This window comes from Saccostrea cucullata, unplaced genomic scaffold, assembly GCF_032062105.1.
Source record: "Saccostrea cucullata isolate Sc308-1 unplaced genomic scaffold, CSIRO_AGI_Scuc_v1 ctg1549, whole genome shotgun sequence".
NCBI classification, from domain to species: Eukaryota; Metazoa; Mollusca; class Bivalvia; order Ostreida; family Ostreidae; genus Saccostrea; species Saccostrea cuccullata.
The window spans coordinates 78,183-100,851 of record NW_026923746.1 but is presented as its reverse complement, the minus strand read 5'-3'; the positions used below and the strand labels follow the sequence as shown (position 1 = coordinate 100,851).

Genomic DNA, 22,669 nt, shown 5'->3' with positions numbered 1-22,669 from the left:
TAGCCTGGTTCCGACTTCGCATACCCATAACGCTCCTCACTCCTTTGCAAAGCCCCGTCCCTAGAATCACACGCATGAGCAGTTACTATTTGTCGTGAAATAAAGTTCAGTTCAGTGGAAGGTCCTGAAAAACAACTCAATTTATAAGGGGTAAGTAGTATCAAAATATTTAACATTTTTATGTCAATTAAACTGGAATTCAATTATCCAACAAATAACTTTAATAGAGTTATATTTTTTTCAGGCGAGAGAACAGTGACGTAGCATCGTTTTTAAAAATTCAAGCTTACTGGCTGAAAACAACTTGTCAAGCAAAAAAACAAAAAAAAACAAAACAAAACAAAAAAAAACAAAAAACAAAAAACAAAAAAACAAGGAAATTGTCCAAACTTGAAAATACATAGGCGTCGGAACCGGGGAGGTGGAGGGGGGCTTAGCCCCCACTTTTCTTTCCAAAGATAGACTTAGAACAGACATTGGACATTGCTGCGTAGGTTTAGCCCCCCCTTTCCATGGACACGATGCAGTATAGGTTTCAAATGGGGAAAGTGGTGGTGTTTTGAAAAAAAAAATTGGCACTGAGGTTCAACCCCCCCCCCCTCCACGAAATAGGATTTTTGTGTTTGGACAGTGGACATTTCTTTTTTTTCTTTTTTGGCTTGTCAAGTTTTTTTTTTGAAGTTCTAAAAAATATTTCTTACCCTTTGCCCCCCCCCCCCCCCGGGCCCCAACTTTCACTTTGTCCGACGCCATTGAAATCCTATTTCGGGGCGGGGTGGGTTTTGGGTTAGATTCAACTTCTTCTATAGTATCAAATTTAATTTTTTCCCTACTATACTACATTAACCTTATTTGACCCTTACCCTTACAAAAAGTGGGTCGGCCCTTCAATGAACATATTCAGCAAATTATATAAAGTTATGTCTGAAAAAAGAGGCCGCTATTCCTGTGTACCCAGAGAAAATAAATATGGAGTTTCCATCATTGGATCAGTTCAGAAGTTCGATTGATAAAGTATTAAGGCAGAAAATTGAAAAATCTCGAATAACCTCGGCCCGGGTTTGCTTACCTAGTTTTACCAACACTCGTAGCGAACACCCCTGCCACCTAGCGTTATAATGCCGCACTAAATTTTGACAACTTGTATTCGTCTTCATTGAATATGCTTCATTCTTTGTGTGATTGAATTCACGTTCGTAATAGAGATAATCATTTAAGAAACTGAATCAATTTAAAAGAAAGTAAAATGAATTTACAAGAATAAAGCAACATAGAAGTAAGGGCAAAATGAAGAAGGATAAAAGTCAAAGTGAAATGTAAACAATAAAGCGACATATAATTACAACAATAACAAAGCATAAAGAAGTAGGCAGAATAAGAATAAAAGCAAGATACATAGACTTTTGGCGGTAATTCCCTTCCATAAATTTGAGCATGATACATGTACCTCGTACCATATATTAACATGCATTTTCATATACGTACAATGTGGAACATTCCTTATTAATACATGTAACTTTCAAAACAATTCAAAAATGACCACATAATACTGGGAAATTTCATTAATACATACATGTATCAGCCCTAGTAATAAAACAGTCTGCTGGTTTAGCTTATGTCTGTACAATGGAGACGGACCATTGGTTATCTTGTGTAATTTGATGAAACAGAATAATTAATTTATCACGAGAAGTGAAATTATTGGCAAGTCTCGCTTTGCCAAACACGTTGTTTTTTATTATCATCCATTCTAAATGATCAGTAGAACAATTTCTCTGATATATATAATTATTTGCACACGTCACGTAGCCGTGACAAGTGTCACATGACTGGTAATCCCCGTCAGCGACTCTCAAACAGCTGTCTACGCATTCACCGGTAGTGACGTTTAAACTGTTATTTACACAGCCACCTGAAATACACAAAATCAACATATTGATACCTTATAGTATTTTTCCGTGATTGTTTTCAATCTCTTGATTTTTAAAGACAAAGACCTGGCTGCATCAATTACGATCAGTGAAAAATAAAAGTAATTAAAATAATGAATAACTAGAGCAAATCTCGTTGCAAAGCAACGAGTAGGTCTTCTGTCCTGTTTTGACCGGAAGTGACGTCAACAAAAGAAAACAATGAGCTAAGTCATCTCCTGTCACTTTATAATTTCAATTTTGCATCAAAATCTTAAAAATAAGCTATTTTGGCTACATCCGGTTTTACCGGAAGTGATGTCGACGGACAGAAAATTAAGTTTTATGCTTCCAGTGACATGTTACCCAATAACTTGTCATGAACGACAAAAATATACAATTTCTGACGACTTCCGATGTGACCATAAGTGACGTCACCGGACGCATTTTGACGACTTTAATAGATTAAGCCTGACATTTTGAACAACTTTGCTTCTTGGACATATTACAAATTCTCAATACTTTTTGGGATATCTGGAAAAAAAAATTTTGGCCCCTCTAGATCCCTTAATTTAGGCGTCAGCCCTTTTTTTCGAGATATCATTTGAAAGATATTGTAATTCTGCACAAATTTTGTTCTATATATTTTAACAAAATATTTTTAGTTAAGAGGATAAAAAGCAAAATATGTGTAAATTTTCACTCTATAGGCGTTATAATTTTTTACCCCTGTATAGCACCATTTTGAATAGAGAAGTCGAAAAACAAAAACCGCTATATACACAACTTCAATCCTTCTATTGTGTAAAATCAGTCAAACTTCTGCTCCAGCTTTTGACATCTCCGAGCCTTTGTCTGGAAATGAAAGCCTATAAATTTTTGTTTAAAGGAAAATAACTCAATTTTTTTTAATGCTAGACAAAATGCTTATAGAGTGTAGTAACGTCTATAAACTCTAGAAAATTGAGCAAAATCCATTGAGAAATGAGTGAAATATGAGGCCTCAAAGTTAGCGTCTAGGAAAAGAAAAAAAAGAATAATAAGAATAATCTTAATCATCAGAATCAGTAGAAGGTCTTCCGTTGGAAACGGAAGACCTTAATTACAGAAATAAATCGCAGACCTCCAATACTCGATTCAATGACTGTTTTCAATTCATTTTTAAGTTCTTTAAGTACATCTTTGATCATGTCTCCTAACAAACTTTTGATTTCATTAGATTGATCTTTTAACATGTCCTTCACGTCTATCAAAGACGTGTTTGTGTGATCAAATAATGCTTTCAACTTGTGTGAAATATCATTTGAAGAATTATGTAACTGGCTCAAAGATGCTTCTACCAAGTTTCCTATTTCATTGATCGTTGTTTGAGCTTCGTTAGAATGTTGTTTGAACATGTGCCTCAAGTCAATTGTTGACGTTTCGGTATGGTTAACTAATGCTATCATATTGTTTGCGAATTCCTTCGAGGAATTTTGTAAATGACTAAAAGATGCTTCCATCATGCTTCCTATATTACTAATCGATGTTTAAATTTGGTTTGATTGTTATTTGAACATGTTCTTCAAATCCTTCGATGACGTCTTAGTATGGTGAGATAATGCTTCCATGTTGTTTGCGATATCGTTCGAGGAATTTTGAAACTGGCTTAATGATGACTCCATCATGTTTCTTATTTCAATTATGGATGAATTTGTTCCATTTGAGATTGCATTCATCATATCTCCAGTTTCTTGGTTGATAATAAAAGAAAATTTTCTGTCAAATTTGAATTGTATCTAGATTCATCTCGGTGATATTTAACAATTGGCTCGTTTTATCAATGACTTGTCGTTGATTTTCAGTATATTTTGTGAGTGTGTTGTTATTGTCTACGATAAAAAAGAAAAAATATTTTGTTTTCTTAATCAATAAAAAAAATTAATTCTAGAAAGTACATGTCCTAGAAATGCATGTACAAGGGGTTATCAAAAAGTTCGTAGCCTGAGGCAATAAAATTAGTACTAAGGAGTCTGTGCTCTCAAAATTTATAAGGAACATAAAACAACAAAAATTCAAGAAATATTTGAAATGTTAGCTTGATACATTTATTACTTAGTATTTGCCACATCATTATAGTAATTAAAACGACATTATATGATCACCTGGTGCTGTCGCCGTTTAGTTTCATGACGTCCGACAACGTCATTTTTTTTTAATGTCCGCTTCTTCTACCTCATACACTAAATTTAATGAGATTCCCTGAAACTAAGTAAGGAAATAAACCCGTATTGTCAATCATGACAATGTCATGAACAGCGACTTTCAATGCATAAAATATTGAGAGAGATGCCAGCATATTTTGCTTTTTGGAGTTTAATATCTACAAATGTGATCAACGGGATTTTTTGAAGTGATTGATTTTTCACACCTTGAATACAAATGGACATTACTGTGCATCCCTTTTCTCTCTGAATCTTTTTTGGAATTAAAAAACAAGTCCTCTGGATGCATTTTGTTTATTCGTAGCCAGTTTAAACATTTCCAAAGTGTATACTAGTTTTCCCCAGGCACACTTTATAGAATGTTGGATAAAGAAACCCCTCCCCTTTTTTGACGTCATTTTCAAGGCTTTATATGTTTGAACCTTTCATTTAAAATTTAAGATAAATTTCCATAGAACTTCCAGAATGAGGTACAAATTCCATATTCTATGGAACAATAGTGTCTCAACACATACATGAATTAACGTGATGTTTGGGTGTTAGACATTCATTTAAAAAAAAATTTCTTCTCAGTGACACTTAGGTCGAAAACAAGTTGTGCCGTCTGGACATACCATTGCTTCCTAAAAACATTACTTTTATATTAAAAAATATAAATTGTGGTTTTTTTCTATAGATAGAAAAAAAATGGTGCTAACCAGATATTTTAAAATTCATTGATGTACCTAAAGCGTTTTTTAATTTTATGGCGCTAGTCCACGAACTTTTTGATACCCCCTCGTACATTAGTAGGATTTATTTTTCAAAAAACTCTCAACATAGTAAAGGATAATATATGTTTAACTTATTTGCAGGAAACCTCATATTGTTCATTTTTATGTACATAAAATCATGCACACGGAAGAAATATAGATATATTTATCGGAATTATAGAAAGGAAAATCTGAACATCTTGGCATCTGCCCTTAGATTTCTAAAGGCCCTGTCACACCACGGCCAACACTCGCCATAATCAATAAGTATAAATTCTATATTGAGTTTTGTGTCATTTTTCTCTGTATAAATGATAGCATCTATTTGTGTATACAAAATAGATGCCTTTATTTTACGAGAAAAGTATATTTGAAGGGACCTATATATTAGTTTATATGTCCCAAGTATTTGTTATTTGAATGTTGGCTTTTAAGGGTCGGGTTTGTTGACACATCAAGTGTTGTATATAAAATGTCGGGTTTGTTCTTCACATTCCTTTCTCCTGAACCTTTCAAAGGTAAAGACGCATAACAATTGCTTGCTAAAAAATACATGAAATGTTGCTTTTTAACTTTAAGAACCCGCCCTCCCACTACCTTTTTTAGAATGTTCCATTTTCTCTAAGTAAAGAATGATATTCTGCTGCTTGGGTTTTTGCTTTATTTTGCAGTGAAACAGTTTTGATTTGCACGTCCGAGATGAATACCTTATACCCATAGAAAAAATATCCTGGTGCTGTCTAAGGAGAGGTTAAAGTGAAGAATCTACCACATGATGCCCACATCAAGTCCATTGGCAGCTTTAAGGATTGTGTTAAACATGCATTGAAGTGTCTCTGTGCAATATGCGTACCGAATAGTGTTGCAAATTGTAAAACTTACTATCTTTTATAAAGTAGAATCGATAGCATATAATCGATTATAGGATTGATAGTTTGAACTAAAAGAAAGGAGAAGTCATACTAGTGTGAAGCGTCTGTGCACACCAAGTCAACTGATAACTGAATGTTTGTGTAATACTTGTAATAAACTGTCACCTTATTGAAATGATAATGCTAGTGTAAACTAAGCTAATAAGCTTACTCTTGGTGACAGTAATATATACTTTAGAACTGTACTACATCGTACAGGTTTGAAATATGAAAAATGTCGATATTTGAAGTTTGAGATGTTTGATCTATGAAGCTTGAGATATTATTGATATATGATATGCAAGATTTGATAAAATAAGTTGATATGCTTGATATTTTGAAATTGAGATATGACCTATTGATTGATTGATTGATTTGTATGTGTGCTGACCCTCCGAGGTTAACCCGGGACGGTTAGAAAAAAGAAACACACATTGTTGATGTTTGAATTTGGTGGGTTCGCCCAATTGAAATGGCGTCCCACAATTTTGTATTGTGCCATGGCCAACACTCGCCACAATAAATAAGTATGGATTCTATATTGAGTTTTGTGTCATTTTTCTCTGTATAAATAAACATGTAATAAATATAAAACTTTATGTTATATTTCAGAGGATTAGCACTATTGAGAAGATATGATTAAGATGAATGATATAAGCAGACACAAAAGAGCTTTTTTATTGATTGTACATTAATAAATCCCTTTTGCTAATAAAAAAAATTGTTGAGCAGATAAAATGACTTCTTAAACTATAATCAGAAGTTTTTTCTATCATTCTAATACATACAACTGCTGTCTCTGAGTTTGTAAAGCAGATTCATGAGAAGCGAATGTTCATGTGGTTTAATCTCGGCATTGTGTGACTTGAATTCACAGTCATACAGTACTGTGCCTTAGATTTTTTTAATTAACATTCTTTGTTCTGAGAATAATATATAGGCAATAATTCTATTTGCTATGTTTCAACCATAATTTAATTTGGTTATGATTCACGCTTTTTAATAACATTTAAATATTATGAAAAACACAAACATAAGTATGGGAAATAGGTTTATCTCTAGTTGAAGGGGTTTGAGGTTGACTTGACTGGTTAATCGATAGAAGAGAATAGACCATTAAAATGAAGACAAACTGAAAAAAAGGAGCAGTACGTCATAGGCCTACGGAATTAAAGACCGTTATTAAACGGTTCATCATGATTTATGGCAATTTTTAACTTTATAGTCTTGGTGAAACAAAAGATATTGAAAATGTTCGCGTTTTTCTGTGACAACCCTCGTATGAGTGAAAGTATCTATGTTTAACAACCTTGAGCTCTATGTTTTCAAATTAAAATTGTTGTGATTTTGAATCTCTTCGCCCTTTTTATTTACATGTAATTAACCTCTTTCTAACCTGTTTAGAATCATAACAAGTCACTACCTTTTGTATCGTTACGGGTTAGTACCCTCAGTAAACGTAGCTCTCAGTTAAAAATCAACGTAAATGTATTTGTCAGCATGGACTTGTTTGATTCATCTTGTTATAGTGTTTCAATGCCCGGTTTTGTAAATAGAAGATTGTATTTTTAGTGGATTGTGAATCTTGACTCTTGGTTTACTATACTTTAGAGTTGTAAACCATAGTTCACAAATAGTGAATCTGTATTTATCAGATAATTTATGTTTTGCAATCGCAAATGTTTGTTTTAAGTGTTTAGTATAGTTTACGGTTCTGAAACATAGATTGCTGCGTTAACTATGGTTTACAGATGTTAAATATAGATTGACGTCGTTAGCTATAGTTTACAGTCCGTAAACTATAGTTTCTATTTTATCGACTGTGAAATTATATTTAGCTCATTTTTTTGGGTGAATTTGGCGTGCCATAGATACCTCTTTCATTACGTGATGGAAGGAAATGTTTCATTGACTTTGGGCATGGTACTTTCCGTCTTTTACGTTATATTAATAAAATTAAATTCCTTACTTTACAATATTTTATTATTATTGCATATCATAAAATATTTATAAAAACAAAATTGACCATATTCACTTTATTATGAGCAAACACTAATATAGGCCTACATGTATATCACACATACATGTAGACCTTTGTATATAGTACTGCCTGCTGACTTAGTGTTTGTACAATGAAGACAGAACAATGTTTACTTAAGGTAGAACCTATGTCGGAAAAGTCTTTGCCACAAGATTTTCAAACTTTTCAAAATGATACATTAGTGCTTGCTTATCAATCAGTTAAAAGCTCATAATATGTTTCCTTGATTTTAAATGTAGAATAGCCTGTGAAATTTGGAATGGTAATAACGTACTGCAATTACACATTTCAGTTACTTTTAGGGACAGATGTCAAGAAGAGAAGATGAAAAATCACAAAAATACTTCTTTAAACAACGTCGTCTATAAACTTTATCAACTGAACAGTATAAAGCAATATTTCTCAAGAATATTTTTTTTATTCCATTGACATGAAAAATAAGTCCACATTTTAAAAAAAGATAGCCAAAAGATTTATTGATTGTTTACTGCTTAACGTCCCTCTCCAGAATATTTCACTGATATGGAGACGTCACCATTGCCGGTGAAGGGTTGCAAATTTAGGCCTATGCTCGGCACTCATGGCCTTTGAGCAGGGAGGGATCTTTATCGTGCCACACCTGATGTGACACGGGGCCTCGGTTTAAACGGTCTCATCCAAAGGACCGCTCCATTTAGTCGCCCTTTACGACAAGCAAGGGGGTACTGAGGACCTATTCTAACCCGGATTCCCTTGGGGCTATAGGGATAGGCAAATGGAGTGTGAACTCTATTTTATTCAGTCAATTTTCCACCCTACATTTGTAAATATTTTTCAGAAGTCTTTGTCACAATGGCTTCAATCTTTAATATGACATACCCAAATGATAACAAAATGTGATTAAAATATTTCTTTTGCCTCCAACTAATGAGAGATAGGATATTTACCGATGCTTATTACTTGACCTTTTTGCACTAAACGGGATTTAATGAATAAATGACTCTTTGGATTTACTTTCAAATTAAAAATCTTAACGTTTACATGCATCAAAAATTGTACTTTTTATTTGAAAGGATCATACTTAATAGAAAAATTGTAATCAAAAATCAACACAAGGAAAATGAATAAGTAACAAATAATTATGAAAAGGAATGCACATCATTTCATGATAGGTTCACAAAAATGTAAACCTCAAGATCTACAACATGTTCATCTATGACTTAGACACATTTCATCAAGATATTACACTATTTAGTTGGCAACTGAAGATTTCTTAGGATTTTTGTATTCCTTCAAAATAGTTAAATACCATTCACATTATTGCAGTAAGTTGTTTACATTGTAATTTCATTACACAAGATACATTTAGTCTTAGATTTGCCAACTTAATTAGGGTTAAGATCTAGTAAATGAAAGATGCCTACAGGTTTCTCTAATTCAAGAAATATATTGTTATTATAAACATTATAACAAAAAAATATATGTATTAAATTAAGATTATTTCGTTATGATTTTAAATTGAATTCTGTATTTTTCAAAATTCAGTATTTTCTTCAATTTCTATTGAAGCTGTAATGTACGGGAAAAATTGACATTTAATCAATTATGACGTCACAATTGATTTAGCTCAGGCTCAACATATTCACTAGTTATGATGTCTTACGACATAGGTTCTACGTTAAGTTATCGGGAAAAAAAATAACGTAATTAATCATACTACGTGAGGTCCGATGTTTTGCAAGTTTCGCTTTTCCATTCACAGCGTTTTTTATTATCATCCCAAAAAAGATCTACCGTGGGACAATTTCTGTAAAAGATATAATTATTTGTACACGACACGTAACCATGACAAGTGTCACATGACTGGTAATCGCCGTCAGCGACTTTCAAACAGCTGTTTACGCATTCCCCGGTAGTGACGTTTAAACTAGTACTGTTAATTTCACTGTCACCTGAAATAAGAAAATCAAAATTCACCAAACCGATACTTTATCAATCATATCATCTGAATGCTTTCAACCCCTGATTCTTTAAGGGGGTGGGTTCAATTCAAATAGAACCTGAAGTAGAAAAAAATATCATTAATAATTAAGAAAGTTTATTCTTATACTATTGATTAAAGAAAATAATAATAATATATACCTTCAATTCTTGATTCATTGTCTGTTTTCGATTCTTTTGTTGGGTCTGTTAATAATGTTTTCCTCAAGACCTCTAAAATTGCTTTTGTCTGGTTAGATTGTTCTTTGATTAAATTATTTAGATCTGAATTCAACTTTATTGTATGGTCTGTTAATGTTTCCACAGCATTTGCAATATTTTCCAAAGAAGTTTGTAACTGGCTAAAAGATGTTTCCATCATCTTTTCTATTTTATTGATTGTTGTATTCGTTCGAATCGACATCACCTCTATCAATTCTCCAATTTCTTTTAGAGAAGTTTTTGTTTTGTTTGATAATGAAAGAATATTAGCTGTTAGATCCGAATATGCCTCTAAATTTAACTGGGTAATATTCATTATTTTACTCGTTTTTTGCTCTTCTTGTCGTTGATTCTCAGTAATTTTTATCAGTGTATCGTTAATGCCTACAAGAAAAAAGTTAAGATACATTGATGTAAAATATAATATTGCATATTTGTGGTTTATATGATAAATGATTGATATAATAATTATTTGAGAAAGAATTCATAAGGAATTTTCTAGTTACATGACGATTACGAATAGAATTGAATTTGATTTGGTATTCAACTAAAATATTCATAAACATTCTATAACACAAATTTGAAATTCTGAATAACATTTTCTTAAATTTGATGTACTTAATGTCTTTTAATTCGCTTACTTTTCAAAGCACTGGTTTGCGCTTGCATGCTATTACTTAAGTCATCAATCTTTTCCTGGCCATTGGTTAGAAGTGTGAGCATAAATGCTACTCCTGCGACCGTAACTGTTGTGATAAATAACATGAAAACCTTGCTTATCTTGTCACAGATTTCTTTTCCTTTTAAACTGTCCTTGATATAACAAATAGAAAATGTTTTAGAAATATGTTACATAACAAATGAGAAAATAAAAGTTTATTAATCCTAAATATTTCATGCAATACATACACAAGTTAATCGACATTAAACAAACCTTGTTCCGTTGAGAAAAATTTTCTATATCTGGATAAGGATAATCATAGGTGCGTCTAGATAGCTAAAATTATATCAGTTATTAATAAATATATTTCCTAATAAATGACATGAAAGAATCTAATTAGACGTGTTATTTTTCAATAAATTCAACTATTTTTATTAAAATAATAACTCACATTTGAAGTCCTTAATACTTGAGATCTGCTCATCTCACGATTCTTCAGTGCATAGATACGAAAAAGTAAATACCTTTAATTAATGTCTTACACTTATTTTTTTCAATTTCGTTATAAACAATAATGTAAATTGTGTTACAAAGATGGAAATTAAATTTTGTAAAGCTTTTAGTAAAAATTAGGAAGTTGCGCGTTCTGTATATCGGTAATTAGACTTATGGGGGCCGACTGGGGTTTTATTGTCTGAAAATTACAATAAACTCTAATATATAATGGGCTTATATAGGAAATTGCAATTTTACACACTTTGAAGCAAATTATACAAATACTTCAATAGACATTCTGCTCAGATTATAAGATATGATTTGTAATACTATATTGTGCATTATATGTAAGAAACACAAAATTCTACTGTCGTGTTTCTAGAGGAGGCATCCCAAAATGCCTAAAATGCACAACAAAAATGACGGATAAGGGAATTTATACAAATAAAAATCGTTTTAAAAAGTTATATGTTTATAAATTCAAAAGTATATAATAAACTTTATTTTTAAAACACTTTTTATTACACCTTCTTTAAGAGCTTCGGTTTATCATAACGTCAAAAACACACTATTATGTCGTCATTCTACCTTTCATATAAAAAACCGTATTAAAAATTAAATTTACAAACTTGTAATCCAATTCAATTACCCGTAACTACTTAATTTTGCTACATTTTATTAATTCTTTGAAGCAATTTAATTTCAAACAGAAAATACGCTTCATTTTGCTATGATGCGCGAGGTATTGCGCAATGAAAACCCCAGTCGGTCCTCTTTTTAAATATTTTATACCTCAGAAATGATACTATAAAATAAATAAAACATGTATAGCGTATATATGTAAGACTCCAAAGTCTTACACAAGTAAGACTCCAAAGTGCGATGGTGACGCAAAAAGTCTGATGGTCTCGCCAAACCCCGATGGTCTGCGCCAAACCCCGATTGCTCTCTGTCTTTAGACCGATGGTCACGCAAAAGTCCGATGGATCGTTTCCGATGAGACACGTTGCGCTAAAGTGCAATGGTCTAATACGGTCAAGTCCGATGGTGCGGAGGAACAATCAATGTTTATGACGTCACAATAGTCCGACGTCAATTCTTGACGCCATTGTCCTGCATTCAAAAGCGATCATTTCCGAATTCGTCCTCGAATACAATTTTATTGGTTTTGCTTATTGCTTGCACCTTCCAAAGACGGTTAGTCCTCGCCCACCACTCTGTTACACTTGATTAGGGTTAGTCCTTGCATTACACAACCGGAGAGATTTAGGGTTAGTCCTCGCACACTAGTCGACTGATAAGGGTTAATCTTTCACCTATATCCAAAAGATGAAGGTTAATCGTTGCGTTTAATATTTATTTGTATTTATTTTTAATAATCGGGCCTTGGCATGGCGCGGCATCGCATTTTTTAGCAGAAGTACTTTGACGTCATAAACGTTAATTGTTTTCGGCACCATCGGACTTTGGTTGTCAATCCATCGGGGTTTGGCGCAGACAATCGGACTTTGGCGTGACTATCGAACTTTGGAGTCCCATCGCACTTTGGAGACCTAAATATATATTACTCATATTATATAATAGCAATATATATTTATTACAGGCATAGTTAACTTTTATTCAATTCACCGAAAGTTTATTTAAAAGTTGTTGGACACAGATTTGATTTTTAACATTTTCTAAATTGTTCTGTTGCGAAAAGTTATGGAATTATACATTTTTTTATATATTAACATTAAATCATTTAAATAAAACATTTGGAGACAATGAAAAATATAAAGGAATAATCAGTATAGATCTTACAATTCCAGCCGGATTTCTGGTATCCTATAACAATGAAAAATAATGCACAAATGACAGGAGACTTTTTTTCAAATCATAACAAAAATATTTGATCTGATAAAATATCAAAAGAAGTCCTATCTTTACTCACGATTCTTAGGGCATGTCCTGGAAAATTTAACAAATTCCGTGATATTGGTTCATTCGTGTTAGGATCACTGAAGTCTGATAAAGATTGAAATGATCATTCATGCCACATTTATATATCCAAATATTCCCACAAAAATCAATATTTTTGATTTTATATCAATATAATTTCAATTCAAAAACTTACTTCTGCCATAGGCTTGCCCTCTACTGAACTGTGAAATGTAAAATGTAAATATTATATTAGGTACAAGTTACTATGAGCTGTAAAACAGTAGAATTTTATTCTGCTATTCAATTGAATTTGCAGAATACAATCTGCATTTTTTTTTTAAATCAAATGTTTGGAATGAAGTGCATTCTTTAAAAGAACTATATGTATTTTGACGTTTTCCCACTGACATTTGTCTTTCCATCGATTTTTTTTTTTTTTTTTTGCTATATAATTTCAACGTTTGCCTTTATATTGCATAATTGATACATTCAATAATGTGTTTATTTCTATATCTTGAAATGTGTTGAACAAATATTTTTTTTCAAATCATTTATTCTATAACGTACAATATAACAACGAGGCAAAACTTTCGCAGACGCCCTCTGGTAATATCTCACCAGGAATGCCAGGAGCTCCCTGGATCGATATAATATTATAAAATATATCTCCAATATTTGAAAACAGAATTTTTTCGTATTATACTAATATGTAATTATTGACGTTTCATTTTCATGCATATACTTAAATATCTCAAGTAAATAGCACCATTTTTACATATGATAACAAAGTATACGTTTAACACCATTATACTACATGTAATATATAATTATTGACGCTTCATTTTCATATATATACATAAATATCTCAAAGCATATTGGCATTATTTTATATATAATAACAAATTATACGTTTAACACCAACAGAGGAATGACCCTTGTTGAAGTGGAGATTGTGTGGGAAAAAAAGAAAGAAGTCTATATCAATCTCACTGTAACTAGTATTTAGGGCCAGGTCACCCTCAAATACGGGTCTTTTTATGTTTTACAACTTATAGACAAAATCAATATGCAGAGTTTTGTGATAATAAAATTAGATTATAAAAAACACATCAGAATGAATGAATTTTACAAAGACATAATATTTTTTCCTCACATGCATAGTTTGAATTTGGCTTTACATCTTCAATTGATGATCTTTTAACTTATTCATCTTTAACATATTTTAAACATAAAGTTTCCAGTTACATGAAAAATAACATAGTAAAAATATTGTGTGCCTTATAGTGGATTAAAAAAGTGAATACATGTATATAGTTTATCACGGCAGCAGATACTGCCATTAACACTATACCTAGTATTAGAATGACAAAGAATTTTGAAACATGATTTATTTTGATTTTGAAATTTGTCAAATCATGTGATTGTAATAGTAAAAAATTCTATTCCATTTCATTTTTGAATGCATTTTTAATACTATACTCAGTTATTTTTATATTCTCATATTTAATTTTATTTTTGTTTTCCATATGACCCATTTATAAATACATATTAAAATGTTAACAACGGTTCTTTGAGTTTTCTGTTCCTTCAGGTATCCTAATATTATTGTTTGTTGGTCAATTTATAAAGTTACATTTATATGTAGCACATTTTTTATTATATCTTCTAGTAATTTTAGTGTTGTTTTCACTTTTGTGCAATGGAAAAAGATGTGTTGTTGATCTTCTTTATGATTTTTACACAAGTTGCATAAACCATTGGATAGTTACATTTTACATAATTTATCTTCAGTGTACAAAATATTATGCACGCATTTCCATTGGAATTCTTGAATTTTATTTTTAACTTTCGTTTTTGAAATACTGTCCCAAACTAAGTTCCACTGTATGTTATTTTGATATATATTTTCCCATTTTTCTTGACATTTTGGAATTATTGTCTTGTTTAATATTTTTTCTATGTTCTTTAACTTTATGTCTTCATATGTTACCACTTTGTTAGTATCTCTTTTTTATGAGTAAATTATAATTCAATTTATAAGGGAGTTTTGTTTCTCTATTAGATATAAATATATATTATTATAACAGTAACTTGATCCGAAGGGTCGTATCACGTCGAGTTGACAGGCGCGGATCATCAGATCTAACGAGAAGCGAAGGGTCGGAGACGTGATACAACTCTTTGGATCAAGTTACTGTTATAATGATAAATTTATTATATACCCCCTTATAACTAGCAAAATATAGCAAAAGAAAACTTTAGAGATCAATTGCATGACATTTATCCATAAAACAAAGTATAATAACAAGGGACTTTTTAACGCGCAAGAAAAATAACGTCATATTTCTGCGTACTACGTCATCAGTTTCAGAGAGTGGTGATATGGATTCAGAAAACAACATGTTGGTGATCCGGAAAATCGGATCACGACGTCACGTGATAGCGTAAATTCAACAGTAAAATTGGGTGAGACACATTAGGTATATAATAAATTGAGTTATTTCTTTTTAGTATTGGATAAAACAGTTTAGGAATGGCTGATTTTATTTAACTATATTCAAATATCCAACATCTTTTGTCTAATAATTTATTTAAAATGGTGTCATTATATTTAAAACAATTTTCCGCTTTATTCCAAATGTCTTTAATTTTTAATAAACTGCTTTTAATAAATGATTCCACATATAGGCTTTTCCTTGGAATTGTATAAGTTTATTTCCAAAGAGTGAGAGGTTAATTATTTCTTTTCGGTTCTCTGGCTTGAATTTTGACTGAAATTCGCTATATGCGATGAGTGCTTTTTCGATAAAAACTAGACATGTTATATAAGGAAATTGGAGATAAGTCTGAACAAGTGCATAAAAAACATTCCTGACTTAAATGCATATCTTTACTCTGTAACCAGTATTTACCGATTAAATTCCATGTTTCTAACTTTGAATGCATGATTTTATAAATTGCTTTTATTTGTTTACTTTTTATAAATTAAAGATATTTATTGTTAAACAAATTGAAATATCGATATGGATCCAAAGTATTCGAACTAATCTTATATGACTTTATTTATGAATTAGTTTTTTTTAATATCCCTAAAGAAAATGAATACCTTAGTAATACTTACATGTCTATTTCTCTGAAATCTTTCATTATTATTTGCCCTAAAGAAAAGGAAAAGGTATGTATATTTATTTTCACAAACAACTTGATAAATTAAGAAACCTACAGGTTCATTTCGAATAAGGGGTATGATGCATACTTCTGCGTGCCTTTGAAATCTATGTCTGAGGATACAAAAAAGCTTATCTCTCTATTCATTCCATAGTATGTCATTTATTCAAGCACACCTCACGGTATTATAAGAAATTCTGCAATACAATATTTTATTGCATGCTTTCATGAATCTAAGATATTTGTTCTTGCCTTTTAAAAATGATTAAAAGCACCAGAATCCTTGATTCAGAGGTAAATTTTATTTAATATTAATAAAAACACCTTCCCTGATTAAAACTTGCCTAGAAACAGAGGAGTGTCTTAGTTATTGCATTTCTTCACTTTATTTCATTTATTGGAGACCCGCCCTATACATTGTAAACATCCAACTATATTTTGTACAAACTTATAAATTCCTACACAGTGCAAACTATTTCCCTACATACTTTTGACAAGTACCAGTTTTCTTTTTACTTGGAAAGACGATTTGATTTTCTACCAACAATGAATCTGTATTTTGTAACAATTAACATTTCTGCAAAACGCTTTTTTAGGCAGTCGCTAGATAAATTCAAAATGTAAATTCAAAATGATCCAAGTCACTTTTCTCCAATCTACATGTACCTGTACTCTTATACCATCCTTTGTTTTTTTTTTCTTTTGCATATATATAGGATCTCACATGATTTGTAGTTGGATATGATTTTTATGCAAGGAGTTATGTGTTTTATATCCCCGAGCCTTCTTTTATCAGGAGTCCCTTTTTAGACTGTACAAAATAACGTTATATTTTTTACTACGTAGATTACAAGCTAGTTGAGATTGAGTTAATTTTGAGATTCAGGGATCTGGCAATATTTATCACAGTTGACGACCCCCTTTTCCTAATAAAAAAAATGTTAGTTTAATTAACGACCTTAAAAAAGATGTAAATACTAATTTCTATGAATAATAAATTTGCCAAAATAGTTTAATTTTTTCTTACTAAAATACTTTCAAGCTTTTTAAGTTGTTCCTAGAAAAGAAAAATACCTTAATACAAGACCATTAAAAGTAGAGGAGAAGGGAAAGCTGGCTCTGAAAGGGGCAGTTATACTTCAGAGTAGAATTTACCCCCTCGGAAAGCTGAGTCTAAAGTGCGATTTTCTTGGTGGTAGTTCTACTCAGGAGCTCTTTTCAATAGCATGCCATTGAAAAGAGCTCCTGAGTAGAACTACCACCAAGAAAATTGCAGGAATTCAACACCAAGCCCGATAGATACTCTAAAGTGCGATTTTCTTGGTGGTAGTTCTACTCAGGAGCTCTTTTCAATAGCATGCCATAGAACATGACAACTAGAATAATCAAACACAAATATTTGAAAAAATTAATGCTATAATTTTAATTTTTAACATGTGTTTTACTCTTGCAAGGAAACCTTTCATTTGGGTTTAAGTCCTTTTGTCCGTGGACTAGGTTGAAAATCGTTTCATATTCAAAACAGGGAATTCGATTTGATAAAGCTGATTACTAATAATCGATTGGATGATGGTAAGTCATAAAGGGTGTGCTTTAGGCAGCTTTTATATAAATCTATCTTATTAACGTGTCTATGCGTAACGATACAGACTCACGTTAAGAAATCAAGAACTTCAAGAATGAAAATTCAATCCATCAAGAGTAACCTATGTACACTGTTATTTCGAGTTGTACGAGTTGATATTTATTATGCGTCTTTACCTACATGCATCAGTATCATGAGTATAATTTGAAAAAAAGATTTATTTTAGTAAATTTAGTTGCCTGTGAGATATTCCATGTACTAGATGCTCGCTCACATTCTACATAGAAACATATCCACACAATTTAGATCAATGTTAACTCGTGTTTACCTACAATTACTTTGTACCATCGTCTATGAGAGTTAAAAATTCAGTAATCTTACCCCAAAACTTCTGAATATCCACTTGTGGCTTGAGATGAATTTGTTGTCTGTAGAAAAAAAAAATAAATATGTACCCGCGACTATAATTATTATGGCGGGAACCAGTTATTACGGAAGCTCAATAGTGCAAACCAAAAATAAATAAAGAAAAACGAAATTATTATATAAAGAAAAAACGAAATTATTAAATAAAGAGAAACGAAATCATTAAATAAAGAAAATCGAAATGAATATATAAAGAGAAACGAAATTAATAACGGTATACAAAGAAAACGAAATTATTAAATAAAGAGAAACAAAATTATTAAATAAAGCGAAACGAAATTATTAAATAAAGAAAAGCAAAATAAATATATAAAGAGAAACGAAATTAATATATAAAGAAAAACAAATTTTTTTAAAATAATGAAAAACGAAATTATAAATAAATAAATCATTTCGTTCTTCTTTATATTTATTTAATAATTTCGTTTTTCTTTATATATTAATTCTGTAAATTTGTTACTTTGTTACTTCTGTCTCAGAGATTTCTTTTTCAGTCAACTAGATTGAAGTAATCTTTAAAGTCACAAAATTTTTTAATTAAAAAAAAAACGTTGATTATCTAGGTTGGTTTGGGAATTTTAATTACAAAGTTTATTTTTTCAATGCCCAATACTTCTAAAATTGCCATATTTGGGTATAAATAAATATCGCTGCAGATTTTTTTTGAGGGGGGGGGGGTAAAAAGAGACCAATGTTTAGATTGCTGGTATGTTTTCCTAAATGTTCTGACAAGTTTTTAGTATAATATCAATGTACGTCTTGAAGACCGAGTCGTGTGCCCTCTTCGGCATCGTACAAAATCGGAAAACAGCGGCCTCGTTGGAGCCATTCAGATTTCTTTTCTATTTTTTCTCGTAAAATCACATATTAATAACGGTAGTTGTTACAGGAAATGTTATTATATTAAAAGCACAATATTTGGAAAAGTTGTTCTGTAGCATATATGACTGCATGAAATTTAAAAACTGCATTAAATCATGCGCACTCGAATTAGATTCGGCCTTGTTAATTTCTCTTTGCTAAATGAGTTGGATAAGTTCCACTTTTTCCATTTGGGAATTTTATTGATATGCATATTTTCCCTTTAGTCATCTATATAAACAGTCGAGGGACCAATCTCACACATGGGACGGAAAGTTTATTAGTAAGCTATTCACAATAGTTTCACTATCATTTAACTAAAAAGGCAATCCTTTATCGACGATTTAGAGTGACAACGTCTTTTGCTGTTATCATAGCATTTATGCATGGATATTTGCCATCTGAACACATAAATAACCCTAGGATTTTTTTAAATAAGTAAGATGGAGGATTTTTTAATGCAATCTTTGGAAAAATAAGCCTAAATAATACATACTTGTCTACTTCCTCGTAATCTTCCATTATTATCAGCCCTAAAAATAAATTCCATACAGCCATACAGTCCAAAGTAAGACTCACATTGTAAGAAACCTAAAGGTGCATGTTTATAAATATCCAACTGCAAGTTCACTTCGTACGATAAAAAACTTCAAGAGGATCAAATTAAAGTTCAAGCCATCAGGAGTTGCCTGATATTCATAAAGATAAATCGTTAATCTAGAATTTTTACTTTCGCATGTACGACTTGATAAATATTTGCCCATCGTTAAATACATATATAAGTTACAATATATTTTTTACATTTGTTTTAATTTCATAAATTCAGATCTAGATGCATTTCGATTAATTCAACGTACTGTTTAAAATATCGGCATGTGCGAGGAAACTTATGTGCACACTTGAGATCGATAACTGAGTCTTTGTTTGTTATACCCCCGAAACGAAGACTTTCATATTTCATATGTGTATTCCTTGTGGCAAGACTTTTCTTTGGGTACAGCTAAATTAGACCTGGACCTTGACCTTGGAATTTGACCCACTTTAACAACAAATTTCCAAACTTTTACTTTGGCCATATCTTTTGAACAGTAGATAACAGGACTTTTATACTTCACATACAAATTAGTTTTGGAAAGACCTTTTATTGAGTACCAACAACTTTGACCTTTTGACATTGACCTTGGAGATTTCCGTACTTATGAAAGAGCTTCAACCTTAGCCATAACTTTTGAACGGTAAGGGCTAAGGCTTTCATACTTCACATATGTAATTCTTGTGAGAAGCCGCTTCATTGGATACCGAGAACTTTGACTTTTGTTAACCTTGACCTTGGTGTTTGACGTACTTTTAGATACAACCTTGACCATATTTTTTGTGGGTTAGGACTATGGCTTTCATACTTCAAATATTTAATCCTTATGAAAAAAACCTTTCATTTGATATCAAGAACTTTGACCTTGGAGTTTGACCAATTTTTAAACAAAAAATCCAAACTTTTACTTTGGCCCTAATATCCAAATGGTAGATACTAGGAACAATATATTTTAAACATCAATTCTTTGTGGCAAGACCTTACATTTGAAACCAACAATTTTGACTTTTGACCTTGACCTTGGAAATTTTCCTACTTACGAAAAAAACTTGACTATAACTTTTGAACGGTAAGAACTAGGGATTTCATACTTTTCATATGTAATCTTTAAGACAAGGCCTTTCTTTAGAAACAAACAACCCTGACCCTTTGACCGCGAAGTTTGTCCTACCTTTAAAAACGTTAACATTTGTCAAAACCTTTGAATAGGTAGTGCTAGAGTTTTATATTTCACATTTTTATTTCTTGTGAAAGGCCTTACTTAAGGTACCAACATATTTGATCTGTATTTGAGAAAGCTTAACCTTCGCTATGTTGCCATACGATGGCATCTGTGTTTCACAAACACATCTTGATTTTTTTAACGTCCCTCAAAAGTAGTTTTAATCATCTATTTGTGTAATCAGTACATCGTCTCAAGCCACGGTCCGGAGTCCGCATATATAGCCAGATGGGAGAGGAGCGTACATTTTGGCCGTGGTTTGCGACGATGTAATCAGTAGTGCTCGTTTGAATCTTGGATATATTTTTTATCTTACCTCACAGCTTCTGAATAACCACTGGTGGCTTGAGAAGAATTCGTTGTCTGAAGGAAAACAAAATTAATATTAATAATATCTATTAATAGCTGTTTTATGAAAGGACTTCTGAACGCTGAAAAATCGCGATTATCTTTTCAAAAACAATTAAAAGATAACTGTTTTTGCCCATTACATAAATACGTTTAAGGTAAAGGTTAAAGGATAAAACGCATGTTTATCATGTACACAAATGTTTTTACAATCTTTGAAAAAAGCAAATCATAAGTAATACTTACTTGCCTACTTCCTCGTAGTATTTCATGATTAATAACCCTAAAGAAAACGAATTTCAACCAAGCATTTTTTCACATTCCATAGAAAATCGAACATAGTAAGAGACCTACATATACAAGTAGAACTAGAGAACAATAATGTAGTGAACAGTTTATCCATCAATCTGTAAAATCTATCCAAACTATAGAGAATTATTTTGCCAGTTTTCCTTTAATCAGTTTAAGGTTGACTCCACAGAATCAAAAACCCCATAAGCTTGTATATTTCTTTTTAAAAATATTTTTCTTTTTTTTTTAACTATTACGAAAAACATTTATAAAGAATTAAATAAAAATGTCACATCATGAAAAAAATTATAAAAGCAGTACAAAAAAATAATTCGATACCCATATACATGTAAATCGAAATGGATCTGCTTGAAAATTAAATACTTGTTTAAAAAGTTTATTTAAATTAACACAAAAATACTATGGTTTACATGCAGAGAGACACATTCGTATAAAGTAGAGCTATTTCAGAACTACTAAAATACGAGTGCTATCTGGTAAAATAAAACTATGGACAAAGCGTTTTTCTCGAGAGAATTTTTTTCATTTGAATTCAAAACTTCCAAACAATGAAAACAGACCCAGGTTATGCATACATTATTATTATTATTCGTATAATTATTCGGTGGTAAATAAGAGTAAAGCATTTTTTTCTGTTTTGTAACTTACCAATTAGCTGATGAATATCCACTCGAATTTGTTCTCTGCATGAAAATATAACTTTAAGAAAAAAATCCGATGCAGACTTTTGAAAACACAATTAATAAAATGATACTTTGATAATATGAAATAATATCTATATCTGTTAATTTCAAGGAATATTTCATATGAATTAAAAAAAATAAAATGAAGTCGATGAATACACGTACGTATCGATATGATATACGAGGGTTGTCCAAAAAGTTCGTGGACAATGACGTTTTTGTGAAAATAAATGGTTTTATATCAATCTTCTGTATGAAGGATATGGAGATAACGAACAGTATTCAATCAAAATATTTATTATGAAAAACTAATCGGAATGATTTAATTTTTATTGATGGAACGTAATATTTTTTGTAAAAATTGGGGTCTTTAAAGGTCGCAGAAAGAGCGCAC

The 22,669-nt window shown here is 31.3% G+C and overlaps 3 protein-coding genes across 4 annotated transcripts; all 3 read right to left on the bottom strand.

The window, feature by feature from the left end:
* Positions 1 to 1,584: 1,584 nt before the first annotated feature.
* LOC134264809 (uncharacterized) lies at positions 1,585 to 3,635 on the bottom strand. Its single transcript, XM_062747089.1, has 2 exons — positions 3,034 to 3,635; positions 1,585 to 1,912 (listed from the first exon to the last, which is right to left on the bottom strand). The coding sequence occupies exons 1-2, from the start codon at positions 3,413 to 3,415 to the stop codon at positions 1,614 to 1,616; spliced, it is 681 nt and encodes a 226-aa protein (XP_062603073.1). The 5' UTR covers positions 3,416 to 3,635; the 3' UTR covers positions 1,585 to 1,613.
* A 5,737-nt stretch (positions 3,636 to 9,372) lies between these two features.
* Positions 9,373 to 11,263, bottom strand: LOC134264808 (uncharacterized). Of its 2 annotated transcripts, none has more exons than XM_062747087.1 (5): positions 11,112 to 11,263; positions 10,934 to 10,996; positions 10,641 to 10,812; positions 9,940 to 10,383; positions 9,373 to 9,749 (listed from the first exon to the last, which is right to left on the bottom strand). In XM_062747087.1, exons 1-5 carry the CDS (start codon positions 11,142 to 11,144, stop codon positions 9,514 to 9,516), a joined length of 948 nt encoding a protein of 315 aa, XP_062603071.1. In that variant the 5' UTR covers positions 11,145 to 11,263; the 3' UTR covers positions 9,373 to 9,513. The 2 variants fall into 2 exon arrangements, with proteins under 2 accessions (XP_062603071.1, XP_062603072.1); XM_062747088.1 differs by having other exon boundaries at positions 10,641 to 10,745.
* Positions 11,264 to 11,496: 233 nt separating this feature from the next.
* LOC134264814 (uncharacterized) lies at positions 11,497 to 22,281 on the bottom strand. Its single transcript, XM_062747091.1, has 7 exons — positions 22,241 to 22,281; positions 21,527 to 21,563; positions 21,249 to 21,295; positions 19,615 to 19,651; positions 18,213 to 18,259; positions 16,185 to 16,236; positions 11,497 to 11,556 (listed from the first exon to the last, which is right to left on the bottom strand). Exons 1-7 carry the CDS (start codon positions 22,279 to 22,281, stop codon positions 11,497 to 11,499), a joined length of 321 nt encoding a protein of 106 aa, XP_062603075.1.
* Positions 22,282 to 22,669: the final 388 nt, after the last annotated feature.